The sequence below is a fragment of the Cyprinodon variegatus genome, unplaced genomic scaffold (assembly GCF_000732505.1).
Source record: "Cyprinodon variegatus isolate N-32 unplaced genomic scaffold, C_variegatus-1.0 Scaffold334, whole genome shotgun sequence".
Taxonomy (NCBI): domain Eukaryota; kingdom Metazoa; phylum Chordata; class Actinopteri; order Cyprinodontiformes; family Cyprinodontidae; genus Cyprinodon; species Cyprinodon variegatus.
Genome location: NW_015150787.1, coordinates 255,429 through 269,325, shown reverse-complemented (window position 1 = coordinate 269,325; position 13,897 = coordinate 255,429). Strand labels below are relative to the sequence as shown.

Sequence of the window (13,897 nt, the reverse complement as noted above, 5' to 3'; positions counted from 1 at the left end):
ATACTAGAGACAGTAAAGCTTTAAAGAAGTGCTGGATGTGTTTTTGTTTTTTTTTATAGAAGCTCTTTTAAAGATTCTGAATAATCTCTTTAAGTGTGTTCTTGTGTTCCATATGGAAAAGCATAAACACAACAGTATTAAATGATTTCATTAATACTTTCTACCTTTTTCTTTCTGTTTTAGACACCTTTGCAAGTAAAGTGGCTGCCACTCAAGACCAGTATGCAGATGCATGTGTGGGAAATGTGACAGGAAGCAACGCAGTGAATGTGTTTTTGGGTATAGGGTTGGCCTGGTCCGTGGCTGCAGTGTACTGGGAAGTGAAAGGGAAGGTCTTCCAAGTTGACCCTGGTTCCTTGGCCTTCTCTGTCACACTCTTTACTATTTTTGCATTTTTTTGTATGGGAGTACTGATGCTACGCAGAAGACCGTCTATCGGAGGTGAACTTGGGGGCCCACGGATTTCTAAAATCCTCACGTCACTTCTCTTTTTTGGGCTTTGGTTCCTGTATGTCCTCTTCTCCAGCCTGGAGGCTTATTGCCATATACAAGGATTCTAAGAGTCATGAAGGAAAAGTTACAGACACAAGAACAGGACATGCATCATGCTCACCATTTGACAACTGTTGCCATGGTTCATTAAAATGCATACACAATGTGTGTGTTCCATTCACTGAAAGACTATTCAAATCAGTAGGACTATTTTTAACAATACAAATAATTATAGCTAAGAAAATAATAAACAAAGGGTAAAGATGGACAATTATGATGGATCAATAGATGAACAAATACATCAGATCAATAAAATAAATGTGTTTGTTTTCAGAATGATTATGGCTGATGGTTTATATCTTTACTATTTTTTTTTTTTAGATTGTAGTTGTATGGGATCTAGAACATTCTGGGTTTGGTTAAATCGAATTCTTTACTAAAGGTTTATACACACAACCAGGGAGCTGAATGTTCAGATAAGAAAGGTAGACTTGCCACATTAGATAGAAGCAAGATGCGGCCTTCCTGTAAAAGAAAGTTGGCTCAGAGATGGGTAAGTTTTAGTGCAGATGTTTATATGTGACCTTTGATCATTGGTTCTTGGAAAGTGCATCAGGTTTTTTGGCAGGAACATTCTATTCCTGAAGCTCACATCAATCCTCACAAAACACATAAAGATTGTACATGCACACACCACAAATGCACAGACTTCCAAGTGGACATGAGGGCACAAGCCATGGATGAGGTGCCATCCAGACAACACAAAACGCACACCCCAAATAGTTTTACACACTGTGCATGTGCTTGTGCTCTCCATGCTAGTGCATGCACACAGATATATTTCCATGTTAAAATACAATATAAAAGACCCCAGAAAGGGTGTGAGATTTCTGAAGACTCTTTACCAGTGTGTGAAGATTTTGTTGAACGACATTGTATTGAAAATAAATCAGTTCTCCTTCCCCGAGAAGTTCGGGGAAAGACTTTCAAAGAGATTTCTGTCTTCATCTTGTCTTTTTTTTAAAGAGATTTTGCCACTCCTTAATTTTAGTTAGTTTTGAAAGTAGGTAGACAAGAAATGGGATAAGAGAGATGGGGAAACATATTGCAAAGGTCAACAACAGGCCAGGATTCTAACTATTGACAGCTGTGTCGAAGACCAAGGCCTCTGTATATGGGTTGTATTCTTAATCCCTGCACCACTGCCCTGTCTGATGGTTTGTATTTCTAAATCAATGCTTCCTCTCATACTATCAAAGCCAGAATTAGGCCTATAATTGTGTAGATTAAGAAAATAATCACTGATAACCACTTCTATCTACATGAGTAATTTAGGCAATAATAATTTGATGATGTGCTCTAATGTTAACATTAATGTTTCATTCTCTTGCCTATGTTATATAATAAGGTCATGGACCTCAGCAAAAATGGCAGGATGGTGCCAGCCAATTAGAAATCAGTTTCCGTTTGGCTTATTCTGATTTGAGGGGATTAAATTGATGTACTTCTAGCAGTCTTTGGGGCAGAGTGCATTTTTTCATCACAAGGCAACAAATGTTGCCCGTTATGGCAATAGGCCCTTTTCACAGTGATGTCACTCAACTTTCGTTTTTCATTGCAAGTATCTCAGATAGTGGTGATTTCACACACTCCCTCACCAATGCACCCAAATTTAATTTGGGAGATGTGCACAGACTGGCACAAAAGCTGTCCGCTACTCCAGCCTCCAAACTCGGCAAAGTTTACAAGTTCTTTGTAGAGCAATACCTTTATCATTTATCATTTATTAATTTTTATATTTCTCCTTTAAGTTGCTATGCTAGCTTTATAATACTAAAATATTGCTCATTTTAAAATATTGCTCATCTGTTTCACAGCTGTTAGCCAATGAGTCATAGCAGGAATGCTCTTGATGTATAATGTTGACTTTTTCATACGTTGTTTTAGAACAGTCTCAAATACGCTGTCACAGGTCTATGAAGAAAAATGAGGAAACTCATTACCTTCAGGTTTTTCCAATAAGATTATTGCTTTTGGTTTTCTCCTGTGTGTTTCTCAGTGATTGTCAGGGCCTCTTCCAGATCCTCATGTCTGGTCATTGGTGAAAAACTGATTGACATTCATCCACAGCCTGCTATATGCAATTTTTTATACAGAATTAAGGAACTTAAACTAGTGGACTCTAAATTTGGCCCTGTTCCATTTGGCTCTGTCCTTTCCTACCAGTGCAATCCTGAACCAAGTAAAGAATATATTAGGCCCCCTGATGTCTCTGTATTTCCCATGTTACCAGTTGATGGGTACAGTTTTAAATTCACAATAAAATTCAAGCCCAACTGCAAACAACAATTCCACCTGGAGAGCCTGAAAGTCTGTATTGATATATTTTACCTTAATTTTTCAGAGGTAGTCATATTGGATTATTTTGTCACTGATTCATTTTTCTTTCATGCATCCTGAGGGGAAGTCATCAGACAGCTGCTATGAAACATGGTTTCACTATCGGTATTATGCAGATATCAGTGACATCTTGTGGCCATTAGTCACATTAATCAGTGCTGTGATTTCAAAAGGTTTGTTAATCACTTGGTTAACCAGACAAGGACTTTCAATATGGTGTCCAACTGTGCATCAGCCCAGCCACCTGTCCATTTAGCAGCTCCAAACATTTTGATTTGTATATCTTTATGTGAAAATGACACTAAAACCCTTGGAACCTTTGGTTATATCTGTTTTCTTAATCTGCGATGGACTGGCGATCTGTCAAGGTTCCACCAATGCAGCCCTCATGACACCACTATAGAGATAAAGGCTGATTTATGCTCAGAAACCAGGTCGTCTGCGTGTGTGTTGCAGTCAATGCAGATACGCCCCCGCCCCTTCCACAAACACTGATGCACCTCTCCGAAATTGTAGGTGACAGACAGTGCCGCAGACAGGAGGCCTCTGATTGGTTAAATCTACATCCGCTCTAAACTATGCGTATTTCCTGTTTGGTACCTTACTGGCTTGTTTAGTTTGTATAACCGTCATTGTGGAAAACGACTCGTGAAGATGGACCAGCTAGAAGAGCGAGGTGCGCAAGAACTCTGGGACCCTTTTTCCACCTGGATCCCCGCTCTTTTTCGCCCCTCCATTGTTGCACAAACTTGCCTCTAGCGTTTCTCCACTTCCTCAACCCCTCGGCCGTACCTAGTTTGTGATTGTCCCTCTTGTGTTGTGTCGTGGAATAAACATAGCGCAGACCATTCTTCAAAATTGGGCATAAAACAAAAATATCTGCATCATATCTGCGACAAGCTCACTGCGACACACTGCTGCGGGAGTAAAACCAGCCCTGAAGCGTGCGTGTGAAAATAAATGGATGGATAAATACTTTCTTAATGTAATGTACATTTCTCTCAAAATTATTAATTTGATTTATGTTTTATGGCTTTTGTTTGGTATAGATAGGTTGTAATAGATAAATATATCTCCATAATTATTCCTTTTTCTTGCTTATTTTGGATTGTCATTGAACCCATTTTGTAGCCATTTTTTTACTGTTTAATTTGTATTTTTAATGTAGAAAGTGTTCTGTACGGAAAAGGATTAGGGCCACTGGGGGAAAAAAATGTTAACTGATTTTTAAAAATTTTTTTTCAGTTTAATATGGGGAAAAAAGTCAGAAATCTGGCTTTAATCTCAGAATTATGAATTTTTTCTCAGAATTCTGGCTTTAATCTCAGAATTNCTGGATTAAATCTCAGAATTATGAATTTTTTCTCAGAATTCTGGCTTTAATCTCAGAATTCTGGATTAAATCTCAGAATTATGAATTTTTTCTCAAAATTCTGGCTTTAATCTCAGAATTATGAATTTTTTCTCAGAATTCTGACTTTAATCTCAGAATTCTGGATTAAATCTCAGAATTATGACCCCCCCCCCCATATTAAACTGAAATAAAATGTAAAAATCAGTAAAAAAAAATTCTTTTTTTTCAGTGGCTCTAATCCTCTTTAGTATTCTTGTGTGTTTTCAAATGCGTTGTCAAATAAAATGCGTTGTTATTATTTATAATATATTTATAAACGCTGCTGTTACAGGAAAAAGTATCACTAGCGCCCCCTTCATTTCCGGAGAGGATGTCCATATAAGGTATGAGCCTGGCAGCGGTCCGTCCCCGCCCCTTGCTCTACATATGCAGTACCAGTGGACCCGACAAACATGGCTGCTGCTGCATCCCGATATTACAGCGAAAGCGACAGAGTGACGAAAAGACAGAAAACTGAAGAAGGCGTCATGACGACGGTTGGTTTGTACCTCTGCAGTTCAAACCATCTGAACTTTCGTAGCCGCGTTCTGTTGTAGCAATGGCTGTTTAAAATATTGAATATCACAAAGGGAAGGGTTAAATGCAGAGAGTGAATTTAATTGCTTTGGACTTGTAACAATGCAATGACAATAAAGTTGAATTCTATTTTCTATTCTATATCGGACACTGGGTGTAGCAGGCGTTAGCTAACCTAGCTATTTTGCACATAGAGTTATAGTTCTAGCGTGTGTCCCAAAACAAAGGATCTATTTCTGTCTGAACTGTTGTTTTTCTGGTCATGTTAAAGCACAACCTGTTTTGATTTCCAATAGGGAAGGACTCGTTTGTGAAATTATAAATCAGTTTGGTGCTAAAGCTAAAACAGCTGGTTAGATGCGGACAGCTGTTGTTCAAAACAATCTTTTACCAAACTTCAGTTCTAAATCAAATGGATAAAATATTCCCTGTGATTTTAACCTCTCTGCTAATGATCAGACATGATGAACTGGTTTATTGCCAATCTTAGTGTTGTCAATAACACATTTATACACTTATTTTTGTGTTTTTATATTTGCTTGTAATTAATATAAATGGACAATTTGCAGATGTCATGCATTCTTGCACATCAATTTGTTACTTTTGTTTAAAAATCTATTTTTTTTTTTTAAATCTATTTAGGAAGGTTATGATGACCCTCACAAACCACTGCCCTCTCCAGTGGTGCACATCAGGGGACTGGCAGATGGTATCATGGAGGCGGACCTGGTGGAGGCCCTGCAGGAGTTTGGGACAATCAGGTAAGAACCCATGTTATCAGAATTTAACAAGTTATATATACAAATATGTTTTTTTCTTGCTTTCCAGTTTTTGAGAACAAACATCAAAATCTGGGAAGAAAAGCATTATTTTAATGTATTTTAAATACAAAGACTTTGCTTTGGTGGTGAATGTGCTACACGACTGTACAATTATAAATACATTTGGCAGGGCTGGGCGATATGGCCTAAAAATACTCCAATTAAAAAAAAAAAATATGTATTTGAAGTTATAATTTTTTGATGAGTTTGTACAAAAAAGTGGTTTATCCCTAAAACTTCTCTCATTCACTCATTCGGTTAAATACAGAAATGTGCCTTCTTTCCTTTCAGCTATGTTGTCATGATGCCCAAGAAGCGCCAGGCTCTGGTGGAGTATGAGGATATGAACGGTTCCTGCAATGCTGTTACTTATGCAGCTGAAAACCAGGTTTATATTGCAGGCCATCCTGCTTTCATCAACTACTCCACCAGTCAAAAGATCTCTCGGCCTGGAGACCCGGATGACAGTAGGAGTGTGAACAACGTTCTGCTGCTCACAATCTTAAACCCCATCTATCCCATCACCACGGTAATTTACACACAGATCATTTTCATTTGTATAATGGTGTTTGACAACTTAAGTCTTTATTTTACACTTATTATTGAACATTTTTTGTATGTATATTTAAAACCACCTTAAGGAAAATATGCAGCTTTTAATGCAGGATTTGGTCAGACCAGATTAAGCTCCTATGGTGAGAAAAAGCAGAGAGAGCAGAACATCAGAGATTGAACTATCCAGTGCTGCACAATGGGAGAATAGAGATAGAATGATGAAAAGGGGTCCCTATGTCCTCCAGCAGTCTAAGTCTATAGCAGTTACTTCCTGCGGAGGATGAAGAGAGCCCACCTGCCTCCACCCATCCCCACAACATTATACAGAAGCACCATAGAGGGCGTTCTGCCTAGCTATCTCATTGCCCGGTGTGGAGGCTGCACCCCTGCAGACTGGAAGAAATTGAAAAGAGTAGTGAGAACAGCAGTGAAGATCATCGGGGCTCCTCTTCCCTCCATTAAAGACATTTCATCCCAGCGCTGTGTGTCCCGAGCCCGTAACATTATCAATGACCCCTCACACCCCCACCTTGGACTGTCTCCCTGCCGCCCTCTAGGAAGAGGCTTTGCAGCATTCAATGCAGGGCCAGCAGATTCCGCAACAGCTTTTTCCCGATTGCCATCAGATTGCTGAACTGTTGAAAAATCTCTAAATCCTGTCACAGACTCTGCATCACACTGATAACACCAAACCAAAACACTGCATAGTTGCACCTTGTATATCTAATTGCTCTGAACTAACACAGCAATGCATTTTTTGTAACATGTTTTTTCTCCCACACTGTTTACATTTGATCACTGCTGCACCTTAAAAAATGGAAATGTCATGAAAGCCGTACAAAACTAAATTTCGTTTTGTATACACTCTGTGTTTACAAAATGACAATAAAAGCTCTCTAATGCTACGCTCAGACCGCATGCTGCAGAAGCAGCTAGTTTAAATGCAAATTCAATGGTTGACGCACATCAAGGCGCAGCAGCGCGTTTCAGGAGCAGCGAGTCTGAGCTTCCGAAACAGCGCCTCATGAGCTCCTGAGCATCTGACGCGCTTCAGAAGCAGCAGCTGCTAGAGTTGGAAAAACTGAACTTTTGCTGCGTGATGCGCCACATCAAGCAATCAGAAAAGCTGATCTAGGAGCTGGCAGGGAGACAGACACAGCAACGCTGATGAAGATCACTATGAACACTCCTCTGAAACAGTTCATTAACGCCTAAATTAACTTCAAATGTAGAAACTTGCTGGCAAAATATGTTTGCTTTTATTATCCTGGTGCGTGCAGTTTGGGTTACGTACGAAAAACGCCTTCCAGCCGCCGTGAACAGTAGCGGTAAACCGCAAAGAGGCGACTGGGTCAGGCGGTGTAAGGGTGTCTGAGCGACTCCAACGGAGAAATAATATTTGGAGGCAGAATGGTAATCTGGAATGAACTGACTGCATGGATCAAATTTTCAGGTGGACTTTCTCATTTAAAAACATATTAAAACTACTTTTTTTTAAACTGATCACAGCAAATATAGCTGCCATTTTACAGGTAAAGAAAGCATTGGGTAGCTCCGCCCATTCGACCCAATTTTCGACCAGCTGAGGCATCTTTGCTGCTCTAGCCGCGTGTCAGAACTAAACTTATAGAAGCCTCAAAAATGAAGCAGCAGGTCCGTTTTTGCCATTTCTGCTGCGTGCGGTCTCAACATAGCATCAGTCTAAGTCTAATCCTATATATATTTACTAGGTAGGATTCCCGTAGGCATGTAGAGCGCCATTTTCTCTCATATTTCGTAGCAATGAATTGAAGTCTGAGTATAATATTTTTTAACATAATTTATTCTGATATGTATGTTATTTGGAAACAAAAATCTTAGAAAAGCCAAATTAATATGGCATAAATTTTTTATCTAGCCCTATGCCTATTCACGTGTTTTTCAAACATGGGTTAACTTGGTAACAGTCGGCACTTGGCTCCCTTCCCTCTGGGTATAAAAGGTTTTCTAACCCCTCGCTGGCAGCTGTGTGGCATCTGTTCCCCTGTGGCTGCATGTAAATGCAGTCATGGGGGGACAGCATACAGAAATGTTGCAAAAGAAAGGGGTTTGTAGCACCTTTCCAGTGGAAGTAATGCATTAAGTAGGGTCCATAACCCCATGTACCAGAGAGACATGGGTTTTTGGGATGTATTAAGAGAGGTTAAACATGGTCTGTTTGTGTTTACAGCAACTCATGCTTCCAATAAATTTGAACCAACTTAAGGACAGTTTCTTCAGACAGAACGTGCTGCCTGTTTTTTACCATATTCATGTTAAATCTTATCATGAAAACTTGTTGAACTTTCTTTGTGTCTTGCAGGACGTCCTCTACACTATTTGTAACAACTGTGGCCCTGTGCAGAGGATTGTGATCTTCAGAAAGAATGGTGTTCAAGCCATGGTGGAATATCCTTTTCAACATGTGAACTTTTCTTTGTTGGCGATGTTCTGTTCATGTTTCACACAGTCTGATGTAGAGGTGGGCAATATGGCCTAAAAAAAAATAAAATCTCTGTTTTTTTTTATTTTTAATTAGAGTTAGGATTTTCTTCTGATTTTTTTACCCCATAATTATTAAGAAAACAATAAGTGCAAATGGGTCACCATATATTTGTTTATGTGGGGGGCACATCAGTACCTTGCCCCCTATTGGCAGCTGTGCTTCTATTAACAGCTAACTTGTTAGTTATCTGGACGCACATCTAGTTAGTCACAGTCAGAGAAACAGGACTACACTGAAAAACAGGCCACACTTCAACATCTATAAACAAGTTTTAAATGGCAGGAGTACAGCTGATATTTCTCTCCAGGATGAAGTCACAGCCAAACTGTCATGATCTGGCCTGTTTGCTCTCCCTTAATTAGTCATTCCTTTCACCTGTTGTTTTTCCCTCTCTGCCTCAATTATAATTTATTCCTCTCACCTGTTTCCTGTTGGTTATATACAGTTCAGCCTGAGCATTCAGTGCCAGATCATTTCTTGTCTACTTGTTTGTTAGTCGTTCTGTTCAGTTTTAGTTCATGGTTCATATCTCATGTCCTGGATCCGGACACTCTGGGTGACGCGAGCCGCGTCAGCTGTCAGCCCATCGGCTGGATTTCACCCCTCTCAAGGGGTATAGGCTGAACTGAATATAACCAACAGGAAACAGGTGAGAGGAATAAATTATAATTAAGGCAGGGAGGGAAAAACGACAGGTGAAGGGAATGACTAATTAAGGGAGAGCAAACAGGCCAGATCATGACACAAACAGGATTTAAAAAAAATATACTTTTTTTCTCTTTCTTTTGAATCGCCCACAACCAAAAAATCGAATTCAATTATTGAATCCAATTTTTTTTTTTTTTGCCCAGGCCTAGTTGGATATTACACTAATGATCATTAATTCCATTCTTTTTTAACCTATTATTGGACCTTAACATGAAGTCCTACATTTGATTCGGTCCAGAGTGCCCAGAGGGCTAAAGCCTCTATAAATGGAGCAGACATCTACTCTGGCTGTTGCACTCTGAAAATTGAATATGCAAAGGTACGTATTTTTCCCTTTGTGGATTTTGTTTTCTATTGAAAATTGAAACTCTTGAACTGGTAGTAATCCTGACAGCTGGAGCTTTAGCTTGAAGCCCTCTAGTTGGGCCACCATTTACATTTAATCAAACATTAGTTTACTCATTAAAGATAAAAAATAAAACCATATTCAAAAATCTAAACATGAACAACATTAAATTGCTAACAAAAATCATGCAGATTTTTTTTTATTATTTTATATGAAAGAATGTCTTAAATATTTGTTTTTAAGTAAGCATAAAGTGACAATATCCAGGTCAGAGGGTGGCCTCAGCCAATGGGGCGGCACCCGGCCTCTGTGTGAAGTGTTTACATCTTGACTGTGCTTTCAGTGAAAAGAGAAAAGAGACACTGTGTGTCATTGCTCTAAAGTTTGCCACCACCATACCAGGGTTCAATCAGGGCAGTCTGCCACCACTGTATGGGGGTTCAATTAGGGGATATTGCCACCACCATACCAGGGTTAAATAAGGGCAGACTGCCACCACTGTATGGGGGTTCAATTAGGGGATATTGCCACCACCATACCAGGGTTTAATCAGGGTATATTGCCACCACCATACGGGGGTTGATTAGGGACCATTAATAAATATTTTAGCCAAACAATTTTTAGAAACAAAAAAACAATAATTCCAGTGTCTACAGTAAAGATCAACCAGTAGAGGGTGTATTGCCTCCGATGTGAGCGCTTTTTGGGGGTATTGACCCAAATTAGCGTATTTGCCCTAATTTCAGTGTCAGCTAACTTGAGCATAGCGGCCCACTACAGATACAGTTAAGCTTGAAAGTTGACAAACCCTCCTATTAAAGAAAATGGCATAATTACTTTAATACCGGTAAATTATTTTTATTTAAAAAAAAAAACAGTCTCAGATAAATTAAAGTACATTGCTGATGAACAGTGAACCAACATCCCTGCCAACAGGAACCGTGACTGAACGTTTTCTGATCATTACAGAAAACACCTGAGTTCAGCGATTATTGCTTTTGTTTTTTTTTCTCAACATTTTAGGTCATGAGCTCCATCAGAATTGTTTACTTGATTATTTATTAATATATACATATGTTTTCTATACATATACATTAAAAATCAATGTCATGGCTAAATTTTTTTTATGTTTCATTTATAATTATTTTACTAACACTTGTTTTTTTTTGTTTTTAATGGAAGGTTATGTAAACTTTCAAGCTCAACTGTACTTTTTTTGGTCGTTAAAGTATAGGTTTGGCAAGAACAGGAGAGAAGCTAGATGGCTAAAAGACTAATTCTCTGTAGATGGCATCACATCCATCTAAATGAGTTCAGAGACATTGCAAACTAAAAACCCAAACCCCGGTTACCAACTGGCATATACCCGTTGGTTCAGGAGCTCCAACAGGTAAATGCCAGTTACCAACTGGCATTTACCAGGTGGGAATCGGCTTATGCCAGTTGAAAAACAGTATATGCCAGCTTCGTCAAAGGTCCTACATGGGCGCTGAATATCCTAATTTGGTTTTATTAACAAGATATTTTTGCAGTCATGAAAAAGTAATGTTGATGTATGTCGCTGTAAATGTGCGTTACAACCAAAACTTTTCCGTGTTTGCTTTGATAATGTAACCATATGTTCCAAAAAGGGCAGTACATTGTGAATCTTACATTATGAATTAGATAGCTTGTGATCTGCTAGCCATTAGCCTAGCCACCATGTTTACACTTCTTCCTCTTTCTCTCTGGTTGCAAACAACAGGTTATTACCGCCCCCTGCTGTACATAGGGTTTGGTGTGAGATGAATAAAAACATCGTTTTTATACATTCTTCAAATTAAAAAGACATTGTTGTGATCACAGCCATTTTGTTAGGACATATGTCAATTTGAAGCAGCCTCACTGAAAAACAAATTCAACATATTGTCAGTATTATAGAATGAATATACATATGTATATATTCATACTGTACCTATAAGTGAAGACAGGTGATCAGTAAGCTGCAATTTAAAAAAGAATGCAATTTCAGGAACTCTCTCTAAAAAAACAGAAATTTGAAGAATAAAATCTGAAATTATTTTCTTGAAATATATATTAAAATCTGCAAAATTTAACTCACAAACCTTTTTTTTTTTTCATTAAGAGGTTTTCCATTTTTTTATTTCTGGGTTGCTTTTTTCTTTTATCTATATTTATTGTACATATTGATTGCTTGCAACAATAGTGGAAAAATATTTACTCCAGGAAATGTAGTGAGTAGAAATATGCACTTCTCGTGTCATCAAGGTATGTCTGATGGATGCACTAATGAATCGGCCAAAACTTGCACGCATTGGCTGATACCTTTACAGGAACAAAATGCTAATATCTCCAAAAAATACTAGCCAGCAATTTATCGCTCCTATTATGGTATACAGAGCAGTCAGATCGATCCACTAGATTCCACAGAAGAAAGCTGAGAGCAGGGACAAGGAAAAGAGTAGCAGATGGCTTCCTCAGGGTAATTTGACATAGACTTAGACAAACTTTATTTCGATGCATGCAGCTTTCCAACAGGGAATGAGCAGCTTATAAATGAAATTAACATTTCCATTTATAAGTGCAGCAGTGATCAAAATGTAAACAGTGTAAGAGAAAAGGAAAAATCAGTTTAAAGACATAGTGCAAAAGACATTGATATGGAAGGTTCAGTGCAAGGCAAAATAAAAAATAAATATGGGGCAAAATGCAGAAGAACAATGAGTTGAATTCTATTTAAAGGGATGTGTGTCTTACAACAGCTCAACTGTCTGATGGCAGCGGGGAAAAAGTCCATGGTGTGGGGTGTTAGGGGTTATTGATGATCTTACGGGCTCGGGACACACAGTGCCGGGTCGAACCGCAGTGCTGGGATAAACAGGAGACATAGCTGCTAAGTCTGGTCTGCTGATTTGGATCAATATAGTATACCTGCGTCTATAATTTAGGAAGCTGACATGTCCTTCAGTTTTATTACAAAGACTGTATTGATCCCAAAAGGAAAATAAATGGCATAAGTGGAAGGCTTTCTTTTTGTAAATGAGTTGTGGTGGATATTAATAGGATTGAGCAGGAAGGATCTCCTGTAGCAGGTCTGCTGTCTTTTGAAGAGGATAATCAAGATTATCCATAATCTTCTTAATTTATTAAGTATTTATTTTGTGGGAAATCATCTCCAGAGGTTCTAGAGGAGTTCCTAGAACAGAGCCGGCCTTCTTTGTCAGCTGGTTGAGCTTTTCCTAAGTCATTAGCTCTGATGCTGTTACCCCAGCAGATGATGGAGGAAGAGATCAGACTCTCCACAGTAGACTAATAGAAGATCTGCAGCATCTGGCTGCAAACACATAGGCAGATAAGCTCCATTAAAGAGCATATTGCAGGTTATTAACCCATTTTCATCAATGTTTGGAAAAATGTATGAGAAATTGGATTTTAAATTAAAATCTTATATATGAACTATTTCTGCCTTTTGAGTTGTTTTTGAGAGAAAAAGTTACTTCTGTATACAAAAGTGTGTTTGGCTTTATAGCAGTAAACAATGGATAGCAATGTTAATTTAGACAAAGAAGAGACTTTAAATGTGTACAACTATACACATAATGGAGAACAAAACTATGATTATATATATATTAGGGGTGGAACGGTTCACAAAATCCACGGTTCGGTTCGGTTCACGGTTTCGTGGTTACGGTTTTCGGTTCGGTATATGTTTATTGTTACATCGAAAAATAAAAAAATTAGTAAAAATTAATGAATTTTTTAATGAAATTATTGATAAAATAAAAACAAATTAATGAATTGTAATTATTTTTAATGATTCGCGCAAACCATTGATAATTTCCGCATGTTTTGCTGCTTTGAATTTAATCATCTCGCGCATGCCCTCTACCAGTGTTGTGCCTGAACGCGTTCATTGAACGAAAGTTCATGAACTCGTTCATATTTTGGGCGAACGTGAACTGAACGTACTGTATTACTGCCTGATGAACGTTATTGTGAACTCGTTCATTCTGGTGTCTGTGAACGGCACGCTCTCTCAGTTCAACTCCATTCAATAGGTTGCCAAATTTCTATAGACTCTATAAACTTTGCCCGCCGGCTTTCAGTAAAAAAATCTGCAC

At 38.4% G+C, this 13,897-nt stretch overlaps 2 protein-coding genes across 10 annotated transcripts in view; both read left to right on the top strand.

Annotated features, from left to right (window-relative positions):
- LOC107091365 (sodium/calcium exchanger 2-like) overlaps nt 1-1,445 on the top strand; it is a 56,799-nt gene extending 55,354 nt beyond the window's left edge. For all 5 annotated transcript variants that reach the window (XM_015385231.1, XM_015385228.1, XM_015385230.1 and 2 more), the window contains one exon: nt 184-1,445. In XM_015385231.1, coding sequence (XP_015240717.1) covers nt 184-560 — 377 coding nt within the window. In that variant the 3' untranslated portion in view covers nt 561-1,445. The remainder of the gene's footprint in view (nt 1-183) is intronic.
- Nucleotides 1,446-4,600: 3,155 nt separating this feature from the next.
- Nucleotides 4,601-13,897, top strand: part of LOC107091385 (heterogeneous nuclear ribonucleoprotein L-like) — a 25,278-nt gene continuing 15,981 nt past the window's right edge. For 4 of the 5 annotated variants that reach the window (XM_015385256.1, XM_015385255.1, XM_015385254.1 and 1 more), the window contains exons 1-5: nt 4,601-4,782; nt 5,465-5,583; nt 5,935-6,172; nt 8,540-8,625; nt 9,653-9,749. In XM_015385256.1, coding sequence (XP_015240742.1) covers nt 4,699-4,782; nt 5,465-5,583; nt 5,935-6,172; nt 8,540-8,625; nt 9,653-9,749 — 624 coding nt within the window. In that variant the 5' untranslated portion in view covers nt 4,601-4,698. Of the gene's footprint in view, nt 4,787-5,464; nt 5,584-5,934; nt 6,173-8,539; nt 8,626-9,652; nt 9,750-13,897 lie in introns of all 5 variants that reach the window. The other variant, XM_015385257.1, reaches the window with a different exon arrangement.